Here is a 20,597-nt window from a genome sequence, read left to right on the forward strand (position 1 = left end):
TGGATTTGAAAAGATCATCACTAGCTGTCCCATACCATGGAAAAGATGTACCTGCAGCCGCAGCAGAGTTTAGCCATCCAGAAATGACTATCATATTGACTTGCCTTTCCTACTATTACGAAGGGCTATCCAAAAGCCAAGTACTTCTCTTTTATATCTATACTTATCGGGATAGGGATCATATGACCGCGCTAGCGCCTTTCGACACCACAGCAATACGTTTCGTAGTCTTATTAGCTTTTAGAACCTCAAGTAATATTACAACAATATGAATCATAGCACTACATTGACTTCACCATCCCCACAGTGATACCAACCACACTACTAAATTCTAGATACATTTTTAGCCCCGGCAGAAATATATTTTTAGTGTATTGACAAAATGGTCGTTATCGACCTCGGGACTAACAAATACATACATACATACATACATACATATACACAAACCCAAGGATGAATACACCATCCCACAACATCCCTCGAAATACACAAATCCCAATACAGACGAGTCAATTTTCGCATCGGGAAAAGTCAGTCAACTGCCGACGTATCTCACATCCACAGTATGTACATCACTCTTCGCCTACCGCACAGTCATCTGACAAGTAAGTCATGAGCTCTCAATCAAAAACACATGCTAATCTTTGACTCAGTCAGAACATCAAGTGATGTTATTGTATGAATCATTTTTTCAACCAAGTCTAGCATCAATCTATATCATATTATGGTATCGGAATAGTAAGAAGTTTGAGTTGTGATGAGATGATTGTGCGTGGTGTGAAATGAAAAGCGTCGCAATATGTAAGGAGAAAATTCTGCTCACGGTAATTACGCTGTATCCCCTTAGGTAGCTGCAATGTTGTACTTGAAAGTTGAGTTGCATGTGCATGGATGGTAATAAAATATGTACAAATGAAGTATCCTCCTTTGTTCAATTCAATCAATTCATTCCATCAGAAAGACAGAAACAAAATGAATCGAATCAAATCAAAACCCGTGTAGAATTCAAGCTCTCTCATGAGAAAAGCAAAATCAATCGTGATATCTCTGGGTAGCCAAAGTACGTTGTAAATGCCAAAACCCCCAAAATTCCCACCAAATACCCAAAGACGATATCACCAAACCCCATAGTTTATCTCTAACCGCCGTATGCCATGTATCGTAACAGATATCTCGTCATCTATGCCTTGAATTTAACTGCCATGCTTCCATCTTCTGTGTCCCGTTGAGCGTCACATGTAAGACTGCATTTGGCATCGCATTCAATTGCTCTCTTAGGTAATTTTGCTGGTGAGCCATCAAATTGCAAGAAGAGCAAAGTGACCACCAACGACTGGACGAGCGATGAAGGGGCCGGACCACCAGCTGTGATTGTGTTAGTACATGACATTCTGCATGATAGAAATGTTGAGTAGGAATGTGAAACTTACTCTGCAGTTTGAGTATTGTAAAGATCGGTGAAAGCGCGGTCAGTTGGGGTAACACCAATCCATGTTGCGAGTTTGGAGATAAACATGGATTTTGTGGAAGGAGATGCGATTGCTGCTGCCCACATTTCCCAATCGGCTGTTTGAAAAGATTGTTAGTAGCTACAGCATAAAAGAGGATGTGCATGAAACTTACATTTGGTGCAAACATTTCTGGAGTCAAGTTGAACACCATATACATTAGCAATTGTTGGGTAGTAGTCGCTCTGCATATCGTAAATTCGTTTTGGAACAAAGTTGAGCTTCAAAAGTCTATCTGCGTAAAGGTTGTACAAAAGACCATGTCCACTATTATCTTGATAAGCCAATTTGGTATGTGCTGGAGCTGATGCAGTTGCTGGGACAATAGCGAGTTTCTCCCATTTTGTAAGGTAATCGTGTGCAATATTTGTATAGTTCAATGCGTCGGCGGAATTACCAGTCATGTTTGCAATTACTGACATTGCTTCAATCGCGATGATACCTTTGAGAGCAAGATTGGTTTGATTTGCGAGAGTGCCTTGGAAATCATCGGTGGAAAGTTGATTTGCTGGGATTAAAGCTTCAGCAACAAGGAAGGTAGTCCATTGTTTGAGTAATGGGTAATGTTGAGACAGGTATGCCGTATCGGAAGCATGTTGAGAGTAGGCGAGAGTCATGATAATCATATTTCCACATTCTTCAAGAGGCATAGGTTCTATTTATTATTAGTATGTGATGATTGCTAACCCAGAGAAAAACTTACCTCCATCACCAGTTGGATGTCCGATTGCACGAGGATAGTTAGCACCTAAATCGTGAAGGGAATATTCCTGAGGAAAGTGACCGGCCTCTTGGTTCTCATAAAGAGGATCAAGCAAATACTTAAGCAAAACAGGGTTGGTGTAGAGGAAGATAGGCATGGCCGGGAACATGACATCAACAGTTTGAGTATTGCCGTCGGAACTAATCTCTTTGAGAAAATAGTGTGGCTTATCGGGAGTACCGCAAAGTTGGACAGCTCCAAATGCCTGACGAGCTGAAAGGGAAGTGATAGTCAAATAGTCTTGGCCACCAGCTGCCAGAGAGTCGACAGCAATTTTATGGTCCCAGACACCCCATTTCATGACCCAATCGTTGTAAAAATCGGTGACCTAAGGCAATTAGCATGGTATAGAAACAAGAAAAGAATTCACATACCAAAGAGATATCAGAATCCCAATAGCTAGCCCATAAAGAAGGAACAGATCTTAGTCCACCATCTCCGAGGAAAATGATTGCGTTTTCTTGAGCATGGACAATGGTGTAAAGTGTCTCAACAGGGGTACTTCCAACATTTCCGAGATTGTTAGCAAAACCAAATACTGGCCAAGCATCTTCGATAGCTCTGTAAACGGTATCCTGAGTGTTTGGAAGAGAACCATTGTTGAGGAAATTTCCGCGAACAACGGAGTCCTGTCCCGATTGGTACGACATGCCTTTGACGGCTTTAGTAGACCACAGCCAGTAACCCCAATGAGCTTGATCATCTGCATAATCCGCATTGAATTCACTTTGATCCTGTCTCCAACTTCGATGGGTACCAATGCCATCATTTACGGTATAACTGTATTAAAGTCAGAATGATTCTTCTCAAGGTAATTCCGAGATTAGAATAACTCACTTCCATTGTACAGTATCAGATTTGTGGATGGAAGTCCATTCTATGTTTGCGTCAGCATGACTCCCTCACTCTAGACAAGAACAAAGTTACCTGCGGATGTATCACAGTACAACTCAACAGCATGGGTAGCACCGTCCAATGATTTTACAGATACATAAAGATATGTACCGATAACTGATTGTCGTCGAATGTCATCTGGGGTGAGCGGGGATAAGAATGTAACATTCATTGATACTTTTCCAGCGACAGTCATCAAGAATGTTGATCTGGTGGAAGTATACTCCATACGATCTTGAGTAACACTTGGTGGAACGACACCATCAACTCCGGCAGCACCCATCCAGGTATAGGCTGTGCCATCCCTGTATGGTTTAGTAAGAATGATCTGGGAAAACCTGGAATTGATAACTACAATAGTTAAAGGGTACTCACACTCTGATGAGACCAGCCCAGCCTGTGACGGAGCCAGCTCCTCCAGCGACCGAACCATCAGGTTGAGGTCCGCTATTCGCTTTGTTAGAACGTACACCATATAGCCAAGAATTCAAACTTACGCCCAGAAACGACTACATGAATGTTAGTTTTGGGTTTTGATACTCAATTGAGGAGACAACTTACGGCCAATACCCCGGGAGAATACCTCCACTAGCACCAACACTTCCTGCCTCCAACCATGTATTCATGTATGGTGATTTGACTATTTCATGTTAGATTCATCCTCAGATTGAGAGGTTATGATAGATACCAGCTAAAGGAATCGCAGGAGGTCTAACTGGACTAAATGTAGAACCAGAGACGAAACTAAGGACAGTGCCTAGCACTCCCGCTAAAAGAGAATTCTTCATGATGGTAATCACCAAAGAAGAATTGAATAATTATTACTAATTAAAGGTATTGCAATATAAGAAGAGGTATCAAGAAAGAATTGTGCTAATGGATCAAGAAAGAAGGAAAGAATCCGTTGAGTTTGTGGTTGTGAGGAAGATGGTGAGGAAGATGGAGAGGAGGGGACTTGGAACTCTTTTGTAGAGCCGAAACAGATGCTAGTTAGATTTAAAAGGAGGGGTAGTAACGGGAAAGTAATGATAATTTCAAATGGGGTTGCAAATGATGTGAATAATATACTTGAACCAGGGGTAAAGAGTGTCCGAATGATACTCTCAATGGAGGGGTGTTTGGTTTCAAGATGGGACGATATGATATGGACCTATAGATACTCAAGATGCCAAGACAGAACATGCGCTCATGAATAGTTTGAGTAAATACATTTCGCTTGTTACTTAGCTCACGTCATAAGGGATAAGTGATTTGGTAGGGTCAAAAGGCCCGAAGCTCATAGAAGCCCCTCTGTGTGGAAGCTTAACCTTGGCTTACCATCACCAGGAAGTAGAATTGATCCTAAAATGGCATTTGATGCAAACCATTTTGATATTCATGATCATCTTGCGCCCCGTGTCCCTAGAGAAATCTGATCGCATCCCAGCGCAATGTGGGCGAGAAGCATGGTCCTTGACCCTGTAGTACGCTACAACGTTAGCTAGTGAAAAAGGCCTGTAGCAAGGATTAGTAGTTTGCAGATAAACCAAGATCATAGGCCAAGAAACATCAGAAACAATCAATAGCTTTGCAGATTGATTATCCATCTCAATTTCCAATGTTAGACAATCTCAGTCAACCAATATGTTCAAGTGAACTCAAAAATAATGGCTTCCCATATCATTGACATGAGTTGTTTTGTATTCACCTTTTGTTCAATGAGATCTCGGGATCATTAGAACGTGGCATTCATGAGTTGAAAAGGTTTGCCAGGAAAACTAAAATTTGCCGAATTAAACGTGGAACAACAATCAATTTAACGATTCAATAAATCTATCATTCACAAAGGAAATGATCTACGATATTGCTGGGGTCTCGATCAAGTGCCTTCCTTCGCCGAGTCATCTTATTAGTAAAGGAGGTAAGGTACTGCGAGAGAAAAGAATATATACCAAGACCAAATAAAACTCGGGATTCGGAAGATCTACCGATGCTTGGATTCACTACCCGCTACTTGCGGGGTGTGGGGCAAAAGCTGGGGTTGAGTCGCGTTGAAGGAATGACAATCTCCGCGTGAGGTTACTTGTGTATGTATGTACTCGGAGACAAAATACATTATGGTCGCTTGACCGAAGCATGTGCGAAATGACCGAACAAGATCATTCACTGTCGTACATCGTCAACCTCATCCAACGACATCTCGAAAAAGAAAGATGCAAGTAACTATTTGGCGTTATTTCGATGTTGCTGTCGATTGGAAAGTGCATAGCTTTACCTAGTTGAAGTGCATATCGATACCGAGGTATATTGGCACTGTGATAGGAGAGATGCAAATATGACGGAGATCAAGTCATTTCCGAGTAGCCAACCATCGTTGAAAGTAAAGCCCAGTGAAGTGGTCACTCATACACCACACCAGGTACGAAATTTAATATTCAGTCTGAAATCGAAAATTCAAGTGATGCGCAGGTATTGCTGGCAAATATCGTGTTTGTGAAAGTCGATTGGATCGTTGAGATTGGGAAAAACGCGACCAGATCGACACGAAAATGATGGTCCATAAAAGGACAAGAGATAATGAACATTGCATCGCGCAATGCTCAAAGATTTCGGACAATGTAGAGACCAAATTAAACAAGATGTTGATGATTTGGTTGAACTCAGTGGCCATGTGTAGAGATGAAGGGATTAAGCAGATAGAAGGTTTGCTTAGTGATGCATGATTATGTAATACGACGTGCAAATGCATGCGCCGTTTGACTTGATCAAGCAAACGAAAAGCAAAACCTCATATTCCGCGTGAATTCTTTTGCTGAGCTGATAAGGGGCATATTGAACATACCTGGGTGGCTTTCTCTTGCCGTGAAGAACTTGGTTGACTTATTGGTCGTTGAGTTGCTTATCTATCTCAATCAACGACTCCGTCGCTCTTCTTAATCCGGGTTCCTCATCTTGAGATGAAGGATGAAGTTAACTCACGGACGTACCCATCCTTTGTCGATCGAAGTACTGATTCATGTTATTTGTTTGCTACCACCTGACTCTTGCGATAAGATCTTTTGCCTCGCCTGTCAAGCTTGAGCGATAGGTAATACTGTCAAATCATTTGAAGATGGAATTGTATTCACAAAGCCTCGTTGAAAGAACATCGAATCATTCGCGAACTCTGTTATAGATCTATGGTTCAATTCCCCCATTTGACTTGTCAAAATATCTGCAGGTCATAGAGTTATGGAAAAGTGGACATTTGGGATTCGATCGACAGGAGATGTAATGAGATGCATCAACATCTAGAACAATGTCTGAGAGGTAGCTGGCTCGATGATCGTTGCGCATCATGGGCCAGATTTGGATCCCAGTGCTAGGGATAACGAAACAACGAACTTCCAAGGGGGACAAACTAGAAAACATACACAACAGCATTTCAGAATCGATTGTATCCTCTCAGAAATTCCTACACTAAATTGTTTGTCGAGGACACACGAGCATGAGGTAATGCAGGGATTTCAATCCTCTTATCTGCTCTTTCTATGTTAGCCCTATTATTGAAAGCGTTCAATCAGGGCGTTCATGATTGTGGATGTAGATACAAGCTCTTGTCAACATGATCCGCGGGTTGTAAGAAAGCCTTCAAAGATTCGAGCTCCTTGTGGAAAAGGATTAGACTCGGAACATCCCTCGGATATATAAATATGTATTGGGCGAGATTTGTGTGTCTGGGTCTGACTGTCCTTCGAATGAGTATCACAGAACCAGGGAAGCTTTTGGAGCAATACATACTAAGAACTAGAACTTACAGATGGCTATGAAGAAGGGTTCGCCTCTTAACAGAGGGATGATTCTGGAATCAAAGTTGGGTATGAGATGCCCCAAATGGTTGGAAATCTGACACGTGTAGCTCAGAATATACTCTGAAAGTACCGCAGCGTATCTCAACTTACACGGCAACAAATGGTTTGTCCCAGCACCTCCAGCAAGCCATGGAGCTATAATATTCACCTTACGTCTTCGCAACTTTCTCTTTGCATTCGACTATTCGATCTTGCATTCCCTATTAGTTAAATGTTCACTATTCCCAGAAGTTACAAGTAAACCAAACATTCATATACCAAGGATTTCCTGTGCAAGCGCCTTATTTCTACCCATTGCCGCCTCGCCCAAGCACAGCCGAATCTCTCTCCTTCACTCAAACTTCACTTCAAATTCACTCAAACACACTTCATACCCTCACCGTATTCTTATCTCCATTTATCCTTATCTTCATCCACTCATATGCAATAGATTCTGCACAGGAAAGTTTTGTTGCATATCTCAATATATATAGATCTTGGAATACCCTCAAATTTCACCTCCTATAGCCAAAATAAAAGCTTCATTTTTCCTTCCCAAATTCCCATCCATGAGGAGATCAACTTTGAAGTTCTTGAGAAGTACAAAGATAAATTTCGATGGGATCACTGTCGCTGTCGTCTGATCTCTCGTGTTCCATATTCACTTGCTATCGGTATCTACTATCTGCTATCTCCTATCTGTTGTATCAGAAAGTTTTGTTGCACATCTACAAAATATAAATCTCACGATAGTTGGGATTTTGAGGCTCTACAGCAGGATTAAAAGCTTCATCTTTCGTCTTCTGAATATGGCTTGATGAGGAGAATAACTTTGAAGTTCCTTGAAGCCGTCGACGTAGAACCGTTCGACCTCACCTCCATCTAAAGTTCTCTGGGCTCACACCTCACTCGACTCTACCAGCATTCACTTTGCCTGACGGCACTCCCTCACCGCCCAACATTGTCCTGATTCATCCTCGAGAAGTTTTGTTGCATATCTACAAAATATAGATCTCACGATAGTTGTCAAAAAGAGGCATTGCTACCAAAACGAAAAGCTTCATTCTCATTCCTATTAGCTTGAATCTCTCTATTGATGAGGAGAACAACTTTGAGCCTCCTCCCATAGGAGTTGGGTTTTTATTTCTTGGAAGTTGACTCCCTCACACCAAATTTCACTTCATACATACCTCTACAGATCCAAGCTTCACTTCTCCGGCAGCCAATACAACGTCATGCGTTAATCCCCAAGAAAGGTTTTGTTGCATATCTACAAAGAGTTAGATCTCACGATAGTTTCCCAAAGAAGCCTTTCCACCAAAACGAAAAGCTTCATTTCTGTTTCCCTCTGATCTTTGAATCTCCATCCATGAGGAGGACAACTTTGAACTTCCTCGAGATATTATGACTTGGTATAATATCACTCTCTTGCACCGAAACTTCGCTCAACACACGCGTCTATATACTCGAGATTCAATCCTCTGCCGACCAATATCAAGTCATGTGCCCATCCACTGGAAAAGAGTTTTGTTGCACATCTACAAGAAACCGCATCTCACGATCCTTCCCCAAAGGCGCCTTCTCACCCAAACGAAAAGCTTCAATTTCTCTTCTTATAATAATAATAATAATAATAATAATAATAATAATAATAAATCTGGCTTCAAGAGGAGATCAAGTTTTGCATTCACATCTCTCCATGAGCAAATATCTCAAAGCTGGAAGTCACTCACCTCATCGCCGACCACCCTTTCATTGCTTAGTAATGAGCTTCAATTTCTGTCTACATATCGAGGTAGCCCATATCTCAACAATCACTTAATCTCTATCCAATAACCTTTGGTTTATACTAATAGAAAAGTTTTGTTGCATATCTACACGAACACGCATCTCACGATAGTTGCCAAAAGACGCCTTCTCACCAAAACGAAAAGCTTCATTTTTGGAGATTGGGATCTGGGAGAGCATATTCCTTTCGATGAGGAGGATACGATTGAGATTGAGTTGGTCTTGTTGATACGCGTTTGGAAGTTTGGTAGAGGGAGGGAGGGGAGTATGGTTGGTAGTATTCACTTCAGACGGCACTTGCGCTTTCGCTTTACTTTATTCCGAATTCTAAATAGGTAATCCTGGGTCGAAAGAAAATATTTGTTGCATATCGCGGTTTCGCTTTCGGAGGGTGAGGAGGAAGAGGAGAGTGGTGATTACTTTTGATTTCAACATTTTGTATAACTATGTAACTATGTAACTATGTATAAAGATATACAGAACTCTCTTCTTAGAAAGCCTCATATGAAAAATCATGAAGAAAACAAAGGTCCCATTCAGAAAGAGGATATGATGGCTCAACATTCTCGCCGTCGCCACTCTCATCTCACCTTTTAGTGAGGACATACAAGTCTGAGGTGGTTCCGGCACAGGTTACTACTATCAGCCTAACGATTTCTCAAGATTTCCTTGAAGAATGTTTGCTTGCACATCTACCTAGGTGGGTAGTCCGTCCATCTATGGAGTTCCAGCGCAACGAAATCCTCAAAGTCTATAGAAGGTGTATCATGGGCTCACATGACCCAGATTGTTCCAGGTAGAAGATGAGGAGAATAAATAGTATGGAAAAGCGGAGCTAGAATATTGTGCAGAGATAGAAACTCATCAGAGAGAAATCGCTTCACGGCCATAAATCAGAGGAAGGATATAAGTTGAGGAAAATATCTACATTATCAAAAATAACAATTTGGCAATAATCTACATCGTCACCTCCAGATTTTCACACCAAAATCTGTGCTTTAGTCGTTATTCAGAAGAAAAATTTAAAGATTATTTATATAACTTTAAGAATTGATTAATATATGGAAAAGAATCTATATTGTTCAAGGTCTACTATATAATGAGAGTTAATTCTCTTTTACTTCTAAAATATTATATAGAGATAGAAACTCATTAGAGAAAAATTGCTTTATAATTATAAATTAGAAAAAGAATATAAATTAAGGAAAACATTTATGTTATTAAAAATAATAATTTGATAATAATTTATACTATTATTTTTAAATTTTCATATTAAAATCTATACTTTAGCTATTATTAAAAAGAAAAATCTAAAGATTATTTGTCTGATTTTAGAAATTGATTAGTATATGAAAAATAATCTATATTGTTCTAGGTCTACTATGCGATGACAGTTGATCCTCCCTTGCTTTTCTCTTAATAAGATAGATCAAACACGTTCAATAACGGACACCATGATGTGTATCTGATGCAACGTGATACCAGACAGACAATGTATTGGATCGAGTGATGGGTACAGATGGAGGAAGCGATCTGAGTATTGGCATCATTCGATGGCCCGCCGGGAATATTGCAATGGAGATACTGGTAGTTGTATAAAGCTCAGTGATAATAATTTTAGGCGACCTTTTATTTGATATTCGGTATCTTATTGCCCCTTCCTGAAGCTATAGGAAGAGACTTTCAATCTTGAAGAAGTCACAAGCCTCTATCTGAGCTTCCATTTGGTGTACATTGGAATGAAGGCGAGTAGCTTGGTATCAAATAGTGCGGCAAACTAGACTGACAGAATGGTAGAATGGATGGAAGCTTTGAGTAGGCATCTGAAACGGATCCAACAATTGGAACTATTTGAATATCCTGATTGGAATCAGAATTCAAAAGCTCTAATTGTTGAACTAAACCCCAGAATTGCGGAAACCCTGTCCAATATTTCTATCTTTGGATGAAGACAGAGAAGAAGCTCTAAGCAGGTAGTAGCGTCACAAATCCTTCAATTTGAAACCCACACACAATTTGCTTCTGGTTTACTTTACTCAAAATCATGTCGTGATTTTTTAGTCATCGAAGGCTTAGACGCATTAAAATACTGCTCATTTCCTAATTCTCGACGTTTGGTGCCTAGTAGTAAGATCCAGAATACCCACCCGTTGCCCCATAATCTGGATTTTGACAACCTGGCGTTTCAGGCGAGAACGCAATATCCAGCGAATTGTCCAAATTTGATATTTCATTATACCCAAAACTTTGATGAAACGCAGGAGAGGGATTGACATGAAATGAATCAGAGTTTGTGGTCTGCATTGGAGCTGGAGTGAAATATGACTGACCGAAGTTCTGGAAACCAACTATTCCTGAATTAGTGTTCGATTCGGAAGGTTGATTCCAACTTCCTGTCTCTAGATGTGGACCATTCATATAATCGTAGAGTGGAATTTGTTCTGGTGTATTTGTCGGAACTTGTGGTACGGGTCGAAGGTCCAATTCATTCGATTCCATTTCTGATTCAGGATATGATCCAGAGGTAGGTATTGCAGCGCTCGATACTCCCTGATAAGGAGACTTGGACTTGAATGGCTCCGAGCTCGTGATATCAAACGTGGGCATATAGCTCATATTTATTTCTTTTGAATTTTGGTTAGGTGTTTGATGGTATGCATGGTTTGATACTGTGCTTGAGTAGCTTTGAGAGGGAATAGTAGAAAGCCGTCCCGCCGAGATTTTTAGATCTGCATAGAAAGATGCAGGGGTGTCATCTAGTACAGATAACCTATTCGGAGATGGAGGTTGCACCATGCTATGTTTCCTTTGAACAGTAACATATTAGTAGTTTTCACGTAAAAGTAACGGAGAACTTACCCTTCAAAGGTATAGATGCAGTCCACTGGTGGATACCTTCTCGAACAATGTCTACACGGTTGTTCTCTACTACATTTTTGCTTTCTCTTCTGACATTGTAAACACGCAGTTGGCGTCCTCGACCTTGCTGTTCGCTTTGATACTTCATCTGATTTCTGCATGTCTTCGGTTGGGCTTTCCTGTTCCATGACTCTGGCTTCATCTTCGTTTCCTCGTGGGAATTCGACTTTTTTTATGTCTTACGAAAAGTACAATCGGCTGATAGGGCTGAGAGTATATTCAGTACATGGTAATGTACAGTTTCGGTGATTTGACGAAATTGGTTAGAATTGGCGCAAAGAATGCATGGTAATGCTTGTAAGCCAAGTGAGATGTCGTCGAAATAGGGTGAAGGATTTGGAGCTTCGTTGATTGGGCGAATGAGCATAACATGGCGTAGATTTTGCTTTGGCAATACTGTGATGAGCCTATGGAAGATTCCTTTTGGTGTGCGTAAAAAGTTTCAGCATCTTGGCAGATACTAGAAAGATATTTTTATCTTCAAAACCTCATACTTGGCATGAAAAGTAAGCAATTGAATAAATGTTTCAGCTATACCTATTGGTCCAAATCTGCCAAAAATTATATTCTGCATCATTTTGGGAACAGGGCATCCATGCAAATCAATTCTTCGCCTGAAAATGGGTAACGTATCATATTCTAAGAGCGGAAAATACCCAGATTTGAACAAATGCCACGCTGTATCACAACATATTTCAGTGAATCACAAGAAAACGAATAACAGAATAACCAATTATGAGTGAAGGATTTCGTCTTTGCATTTTCGTCCATGCTTCTGTGTCACAAAGGCGCAAGGCACTTGCCGTTCCAGACATTTTAGCCATATAACCATCAAGACTCACCGCACTTCTAGATAAGAATCTCTCCACTCTATCAACCAGGCATTGATTGCCAACATAATCAGAGAAGCTCCAGGCTTATAGACTGTGCGGAGATTATTGGCTGAATCGTCGTCTCCTCAATGAGTCTACTGATAACCCCACAAGCATGGAGAATCAGCAACGGCCAGCCAGTCATCAAATGGGTACAGAGTAAGACTTCGACTGCTCTGCTGTAATTATTTCTGTACATTTGAGGCTATGAGAGTAAAACATAATCCAAGGGGACAAAAGAACCCGGAATATTGATGATATCAGATCAGGCACCACCCAATCGAAATTAGATTCAAATTTCCCTGATCGGTGAGTTCCATAGATTTGAAAGCGAATCCTCGCTTGCGATAGCTTCAAGCTCTCAAACACGATGTGGGATTTAAGCTCCGTCTTGAACATGGTTCAATTCATCCTATGACTGCATCGACATGGAGCTGGTCAAGAGCGGCACCGTGCTCTTCGTATCTGATAGCTGAAAGTATGTGGATCAACGATGTGCACAATCTTCTGGTATGTCCAAAACCAGCAAGCGGCTCAATTGTAAGTACCGGCGGAGATAATTCGGACCCCAACACCTGCGACATTCTACAGCCTTGCTGGAACGAGTGATTTACAGGGGATTCGTATCAAGAATCAATTCCGCAAATATTTCCTATCTTGATGTAATGTAGACCTTTGATCAACAATGTTTGATACTATGACCTGCCTAGATCCCAAATTGGAATACGCATTGGGCTGGACAGTAGGAATATTGAAAGGAATATTGGCTGGGAAGGTATCTATATTTAGACGCGCAATTGAGAACGTATTTAACTTTAACATATTAAGTGCTATGGTGTTGACAACATCTGAGTCTTCAGTTCTCGATGCTTGACGTTTCATGAGTGGATGAACGAGGTAGATGCAGATATTGTCTAATAATGAAAATGTTGCAACGAAAACCCGGAGGTCCCGAGCATCTAAATCACACGTGATTAGGCGCTTTGGGCGCGTTTGGTGTAGAAGTTACAACTGAACTACCTCTTGTCCGAGGTTGTATCTTTGGGTTTCTCTGAACTTTTCCACTTCTCCACAACAAACTCACATCAAGTGACCGAACCCACTCCCTCAATCCCCGCAGTTTCCAGCTGTTCCACTCCAGAAACCCATCAAAAATCCCACCACTGCGTGATTTGCGGCTTTCCAGCTTCATATAAATGTGCCCAGTGCCAGCAAGTCTGGTATTGTTCCTCTGCACACCAAAGACAGGCTACTTTTATCACATACGCTCCTTAAACCCACATTAACCCTCGCTCTAGGCATGGCCAAACCACAAACGCCTTTGCAAGATCTACAAGAACACATCTACTCCATCCCTTGATACTTATTGCGGGCTCTGCGGAAAGACACGCCATCTAACTCGTACGGAATGCTGCAATCGTGCAATTTGCGATGACGAGGAAAATTATCAAATGTTCAGCTATTCTGCTGTCTCTTGCAATCGCAATCATCGTCGTTATACCTTGTGTGGTTTTCATCACAATGAGGGCCACGAGGACAAAGATTGGAGAAAATGTGAGGAATGCGTTGGGGGAAAAACATTCGATAATAGCACCATCGTTACTCAAGGCACTAGTGGGTTATCCATCTTTCCTCAAAGTTGAGAAATGTATCGGGGTTGCTAATTGTTACGAAATATACTCTTCGTTAGGCTCATTCAATTTCAAGGAAGATGAATGGAGAGATGCACCAGAATTGGTACCTACCAAATGCGGAAACCGTCAAAAGATTGTTAGTACAGCTACTGAGATACATAGTGAGTTCTTTCAAGAGTGTGAGTCTTCAAACGCTGATATGAGGGCTTACGTAGGTGGATGGGGCGATGATCTTCGATGTATGAACTGCATTGGAACATAAGGAGGTATTTTGTAGTCGCGTTTGCCATTTACAACCTTCATTGAAGTCATCGTATGGAATATGAATAGTTGGAAAGCACTCTTTCATTGGGTTATTGAAGTATTTATGAATGACACTGTCTGGGTCCTCATACAGAAACGCGCTCCATTATCTCCAACCTTATGGTATTGGATGAGAAATAAATCGAAGAAATCCACCCCATTAATTGACCCCGTGTATTTGTAGTACACCTCAGATTGTCTCGAATGTGCTTTCTTACGCCGCAGTTTTGCGCCTTCAATTCCCTCGAACCCAATACCAAACATGCGCTTGAGTTGTGAGCTATGCATGCTATACCAGACATCATGTCAGCACTCTGTCCCTCATTCCACGTTCCAAATTCCACTAAAATCGTATCCACTCACCCCTCCATTCCATCTAGAACTTATTAACGAGCACCTCCTAGCTGCTCCAAAAAAACATCAAGCCGGGCTTCAACATCCATTTCCAGACTATCGGCCGTGTGTTCTTTCTCGATTCTGAGACCGTCGTAGAGAAATCTCACACTCTGAATATCCCCAATCTCCTTGTGCTGACAATAGGCCTCCATGATCTTCGACATAGGCTTGTTGCGCTTAATCTTGAATGTAATCTCATCACCCAGTTGATCCTTAACCGTAACAGAGACCGTCTTTGGTTTACCGGTATCCGCACCACTACTCGCTCCAGGCTGAGGTTTGTGCTCGCGAGAGGCGGGGATTGGGGTCTGCGGGTCGGGAGTTGGTGAGTGCATTTTAGATGGTTGTTTGCGGTTGGATTTGTTGATGTATTAAATGCGATCGAGAGGACTAGAAATTTGAGAGGGTTAGAAATAGTGATTTTATCGAAAAAGGACTATCTACAAAGACCTCAACTATAAATATACGGCCATACTTACATGAACTTGACCGTTGCTCTTGAGATACGTTGAAGTCTGGTCAGTGGTGGTTTATCGACCGTGGCAGTGTTGAAAGATGGTAGTGAGAATGGTATTGCTAAAGATTAGGCAGCGAGTTACAATAGATGGTTAAAGAACCTCGATGACACTTTAAGTGATTAAATACTCGTTCGCGTCGCAAAATGTCGAGACAAACATTTTGTACTGTATTGTGCCGACAAACTCACAAGGAGTCGAAATTCGCGAAACGCGTCGACCCGTGATATTCTTGCTCCTTCTGGTTGCACGCATGATACTAGACCAATCATTGATCATGATATATCAACGAATTGATGGTAGAATTCATATGTAATTGCGACATATTTCTAGTGAATATTTGAATTTAGAAATATATATTTGCGGAGTGATGTACTAATTTGACATGAGCGGGGTCAGAGCTTATTTATTGGTGCGTACAAGCTCACCGGGGAATGTGTTCCGGTCGGGAAGCCCCTTAGTCAGGAACAGTAGTGGATTTTTCAACGTCACCGATCGATTCACAAAAGATATAGGAGAACGGAATTCTATTGAATTTACAATTTTGGGTCTAATCTGATTTAACAAACCGTTCCGGTGATATATTTCATAATTCTAAGTAGTCCATGATGTTGGGTTCCTACTCGTTTCCTTTTCTTTCCAAGAAGTCAAACGCCTGCGTTGAAATTTACCACCGTAATTTCGTGCCTTCTTACCGAGGCCGATTTGATCGATATGACCAAAACCCCAAAAATAGATTTCTGCTTAATGAAAAAGTGTATTTAGTATTCAGGAGTGTGTGAATAAAAATCAATATTATTTGTCACTAAATTACTTTTATAATTCAATACTCTTTCTTCCTTTTAAACTTTATAAATATTAATATATTAATTCTTTATAAATATTAAACTTTCTTTAATTTTTTCTTATTCATTTTATATAATTTTATTTATATAATTATAATAATTCAATCTTAAATTTTATTAACTTAATATAAAGAATCAATTTATAAATGTCGGAACACGTGACCAACAACGTGACATTACATATTACGCTTTACCCCATATACATACAAAGTGCGTAAATGAGGGTAGTACATGTATATAAATATAACAATTCCTTTTTCATACAAAAAAGATAAACAAAAATAAACAACCCTTTTAATCATATATATTATGTATATACATCTTACCAAATCTACCTAATATTGATTAATGATTGATTAAACTTAATTATAGAACGATAAGATCAAACCTAATAAAAAAAGATATCTTTTAAAAAGATAAACAAAATTGTACTAGATTAAGTTTATATACGATTTATATAAAAGAATTAAAATACTACATTTTTTATACTATCTTTTCGGATTATATGCTAAAAAGAGATCCCTGATTACAATTATGATTTCTTTAGAATAATTTGATTTATATCGATTCTATCTATGTTCATTACATTCTTGTAACGTGATTTATCAGTGTGCGGGTCATATCAGTGTGCGGGTCATTTTCACCTCAATTCACTCTTTCAAACTCATATTATTCAACAACCATTGAATCAATTGATTAAAACTATGAAAATTATAATAATCTAGGATCTATTATATTATCTTGACAAGTTCTTGCATTATGTCCGGTCTTTCCGCATTTACTACAGCATCGACTAGAAGATGCTTCTTCATTAGAATTCCTCCCTTTTTGACGCTCGTCGCGTTGAATCTGAATATCAACCTCTTGTTGAGATAATATATCAAGAGCTTCTTGCCCAGTAAGTACTCCTCCTTGACGTAATTGGGTTTTTTTCGCGCGTCGACGCTTGCTTAATGCCTCATTTGCCTTTCGAAGTGTACGAATCTCTGCATTCAAAAGTGTATTCTCATGAGCTAATCTCTCTGTACCTTTAGCTAGAGCTAGTACAGTCTCAAATATAGGTGTAGGGGAGCTTGATTGATGTCGGGTTATTCGAGATTTCACTAAAATTGATTGAGAAAGAGCTTCAGTTGGGTTGTGAGGGGTTTGAGAGATCCATTGATCTAGATCGAAAGAGGGAGGGGTAGGTGTACGAATTCGAATATCTAACTTCGAAAGTACGGCTTCAGGGTTAAATGGTATTAAACCTGTTCCTCGAAATCCTGATTTCATATTCTGAGAGATGATTGATTCTTTATATGCAGCTTTAAAAGCTATAAAGAATTCAACCTTCGAAATATGATTGATATGTGCCTTGATAAATCCATCAATTTGACCACCATATGAACGTTTCAGATTGCTAAAACAGCCCACATCAAGTGGTTGAGTTAAATGACTTGAATGCGGTGGTAGACTTAAGCATATAATATCGTTCTCTTTGCAATATGCTTGAAAAGCTCTTGATTCATGGCTTTCATGCCCGTCTAGTACCAACATTCGATACCTGCCCTTTCTTCGGTTCTTAGTGTGCTTGTCGAAGTGTTTCAACCATTCTAAACCTGTCTCATTGTTTGTCCATCCATTAGATGTAGGTTTAATAGCCCAATCCGCAGGAAAATCGGTTTCGGTATACCAATTGGAAAGATGAACCTGTCCTTGAACCACTAGAAATGGGGGTATAGTTTCACCCTCCCCATTGCCACATATGATTGCTGTAGCCCATTCTCTATTGCCTGGTTGTATTGCCTTGCTTCTGCCATTCCGTTCAGCACTAGTTACTACCATTCCGGGGCATATTATACCCATCATAAAGCCCGTCTCATCGAAATTGTAGAAATCGCCATCCAAAATGCTGTATTTCGCTCGCATATTCGCAACCAATCGAAACCACTCTTCAATAAGCTTAGGATCTTCGCAGAGAGCTCCTTGAAAGTCATAAACACGACTAAAACGCGTCTTTAATTCGATTCGACGCTTTACGAATCGATGCGCCCAGAGCTTCCTAACGCGCTTTGCACCCCTCGATTCAAGAATATGATTCGCCATATCTTCTACATTTCTTAATTTAGGTGGAAATCCTCTCAAATCCATATCAATTATATATTCAGAAATGATATTCTCTTCTAGTTCTGAAAGATTATAAGATTTAGGTCGATATTCGGAACGGGAAGTAATACCATTAATTCTACGCTGTAGTGTTGTATTCGAGATATTATATATCTTTGCAACCTTTCGAATACTTGTTTTTTTGTCTTTTTGAATAGCTTCGATAGCGAGGAGTATACGGGCTTCTTGATTATTCGAATCCATTGTGGATTGTTGATAAAAACGCGTATTGAAAGAGAATAGAGTGAATTGAGGTGAAAATGACCCGCACACTGATATGACCCGCACACTGATAAATCACGTTATATGTTATATAAAATATGTTTGATATAATACAATATTAAATATTATTATTCAATATAGTTTTTTTAATTCCTGAAATATTTCTATATGAAATAAATTTTATATTTTGGGGAAAACAATTAAATCCGAGCAATCCCGATTTTATAGAATTTTAAATAAATATTAATATTATTATATAAATTATTAATTTATAATTTAGATAATATAAAGAATAACAATTGTAAAACGAATTTCAAGAGTAATATAAAGGTTGGATTGAAATTACTTTTAAAGTTGTATATTGTAAAGCGCTTAAACTTCTACGAATTCAACTTCTTGTTTACAATTTCTAAGTTTAATAATTAAAAGATGATTTAAATTATATTAAAGTTTTTGTTGAACTTATTTCAAAAGAAATATTAGATAAATGTATAAAAGAGATTAAGAAAGAGATAGAGGATTTAAGATCGAGCTATTTAAATATATATAAAATAATTAGGTTAAAAAGATTAATATATATATTAATATCTATTTCAAATTTATTTAATCAAATATCTACATTATGTTCATAAGATTAAAATCAATCTTATTTCGAACCTCATATAATATTAGATTATATAATACCGAAAGAAAATATACTATATGTATTGTACACAGAATATATATATAATCTCCTTCCAAATCTAATGAAAGTGTATATTAATAAAGATTATAAATATAATAATAAAGAATATAATTTTCTTAATTAAAAGTTTCAAATATTTTATAAATTTTATAGAAATGTTAATATTAAATCAGATTAATATAGTAATACTTTTTCAATAATGCTTAAAAACAATATTTTAATATTCTACTTTAATAAAATTACTAATAAAAACCTTAATTTTGAGAATATATTAGTATTAATACAAACATATTTCGAAATTAAAAAAAGACAATAGAAATACCTTATTGAATAGTATAATATAATATTTCCGTAAATTATATGAAATAATCCTGAAAAAACATTTCCTTAATAATTAAAAATCTTACTTAAAGATCTTTAGAATTTACAGTATAATTTGATTAATTCATATCAATCAGAATCAATACTTCAAGATCAAATTATAAACATTTATTATAATATTCCTGAATGTAACCCTATATTACTACAACCAGCTTTAACGTACAAAGGTCTTTATACCAATCTATAAAATACTATTGGACAAGCTAAGCATACAAAAACAATAAATTCCTTTATATCGACCTTTATTATTAATAATCTATTTAGTATAGAAATATATTAAATTAATTATATGTATGAAGATTAAGGATTATATCAAGAGTAAGGTTAATCCCAAAGAACTTGAAATAAAGGGAAGTTTTTATTTCCTTTTTAAGGTGATTCTTCTTGTTTATAATTTATACAATCTTAAAACAATTCTTGTATATTATTATTAAAATACTATATATATAAGAAACCAGATTATTGGTTTACAAATCACCCTATACAAGAACAAAAACCTTGATACAATTAATTCATAACGAAATACAATTAAATGAAGATTAATTTCATCAATTCTTTCTTATATATAAGGGTGATTTAAACAATATAGAAATTGAATTCGATAAAGTTGCAGACAAATAAAACATTATTGAATATTAACAGAATGATTTATTAAATAATTAATTAATAAAATATAAAACATATTTTATTGAAATAGAATTTATTAATAAAATATACATAGTTAAACTTCTCAATAAACAATCCCTTATATACGTTTTTTTATAACAAAATTAATTTGAATAACCATACAAAAAAACAATTAATAGAAATGAGATTTTTCAGTTTGAAGATTAATATTTGGCTAATATTTTCCAAGATATTATTTCTAATATTAATATATCAGAAGTGTTCACAATAAAGGAGCAGGCCAGTGGAATG

At 38.2% G+C, this 20,597-nt stretch overlaps 4 protein-coding genes across 4 annotated transcripts; 1 reads left to right on the forward strand and 3 right to left on the reverse strand.

The window, feature by feature from the left end:
* Nucleotides 1-1,298: 1,298 nt before the first annotated feature.
* Nucleotides 1,299-3,953, reverse strand: EAF01_008739 (uncharacterized protein; the record flags this gene model as incomplete). The annotated part of the gene is made up of 11 exons (XM_038916995.1): nucleotides 1,299-1,365; nucleotides 1,431-1,566; nucleotides 1,624-2,163; nucleotides 2,212-2,599; nucleotides 2,646-3,051; nucleotides 3,109-3,148; nucleotides 3,199-3,470; nucleotides 3,541-3,612; nucleotides 3,663-3,674; nucleotides 3,727-3,805; nucleotides 3,854-3,953. 11 exons carry the CDS (start codon nucleotides 3,951-3,953, stop codon nucleotides 1,299-1,301), a joined length of 2,112 nt encoding a protein of 703 aa, XP_038767389.1.
* A 6,930-nt stretch (nucleotides 3,954-10,883) lies between these two features.
* On the reverse strand, nucleotides 10,884-11,809 carry EAF01_008740 (uncharacterized protein; the record flags this gene model as incomplete). Its single annotated transcript, XM_038916996.1, has 2 exons — nucleotides 10,884-11,568; nucleotides 11,622-11,809. The coding sequence occupies 2 exons, from the start codon at nucleotides 11,807-11,809 to the stop codon at nucleotides 10,884-10,886; spliced, it is 873 nt and encodes a 290-aa protein (XP_038767390.1).
* Nucleotides 11,810-13,608: 1,799 nt separating this feature from the next.
* EAF01_008741 (uncharacterized protein) lies at nucleotides 13,609-14,449 on the forward strand (the record flags this gene model as incomplete). Its single annotated transcript, XM_038916997.1, has 2 exons — nucleotides 13,609-14,348; nucleotides 14,403-14,449. The coding sequence occupies exons 1-2, from the start codon at nucleotides 13,985-13,987 to the stop codon at nucleotides 14,447-14,449; spliced, it is 411 nt and encodes a 136-aa protein (XP_038767391.1). The 5' UTR covers nucleotides 13,609-13,984.
* A 427-nt stretch (nucleotides 14,450-14,876) lies between these two features.
* Nucleotides 14,877-15,221, reverse strand: EAF01_008742 (uncharacterized protein; the record flags this gene model as incomplete). The annotated part of the gene is made up of 1 exon (XM_038916998.1): nucleotides 14,877-15,221. One exon carries the CDS (start codon nucleotides 15,219-15,221, stop codon nucleotides 14,877-14,879), a length of 345 nt encoding a protein of 114 aa, XP_038767392.1.
* Nucleotides 15,222-20,597: the final 5,376 nt, after the last annotated feature.

Source organism: Botrytis porri (assembly GCF_014898465.1).
Source record: "Botrytis porri strain MUCL 3234 chromosome Unknown BPOR_012, whole genome shotgun sequence".
In the NCBI taxonomy this organism is placed as follows: domain Eukaryota; kingdom Fungi; phylum Ascomycota; class Leotiomycetes; order Helotiales; family Sclerotiniaceae; genus Botrytis; species Botrytis porri.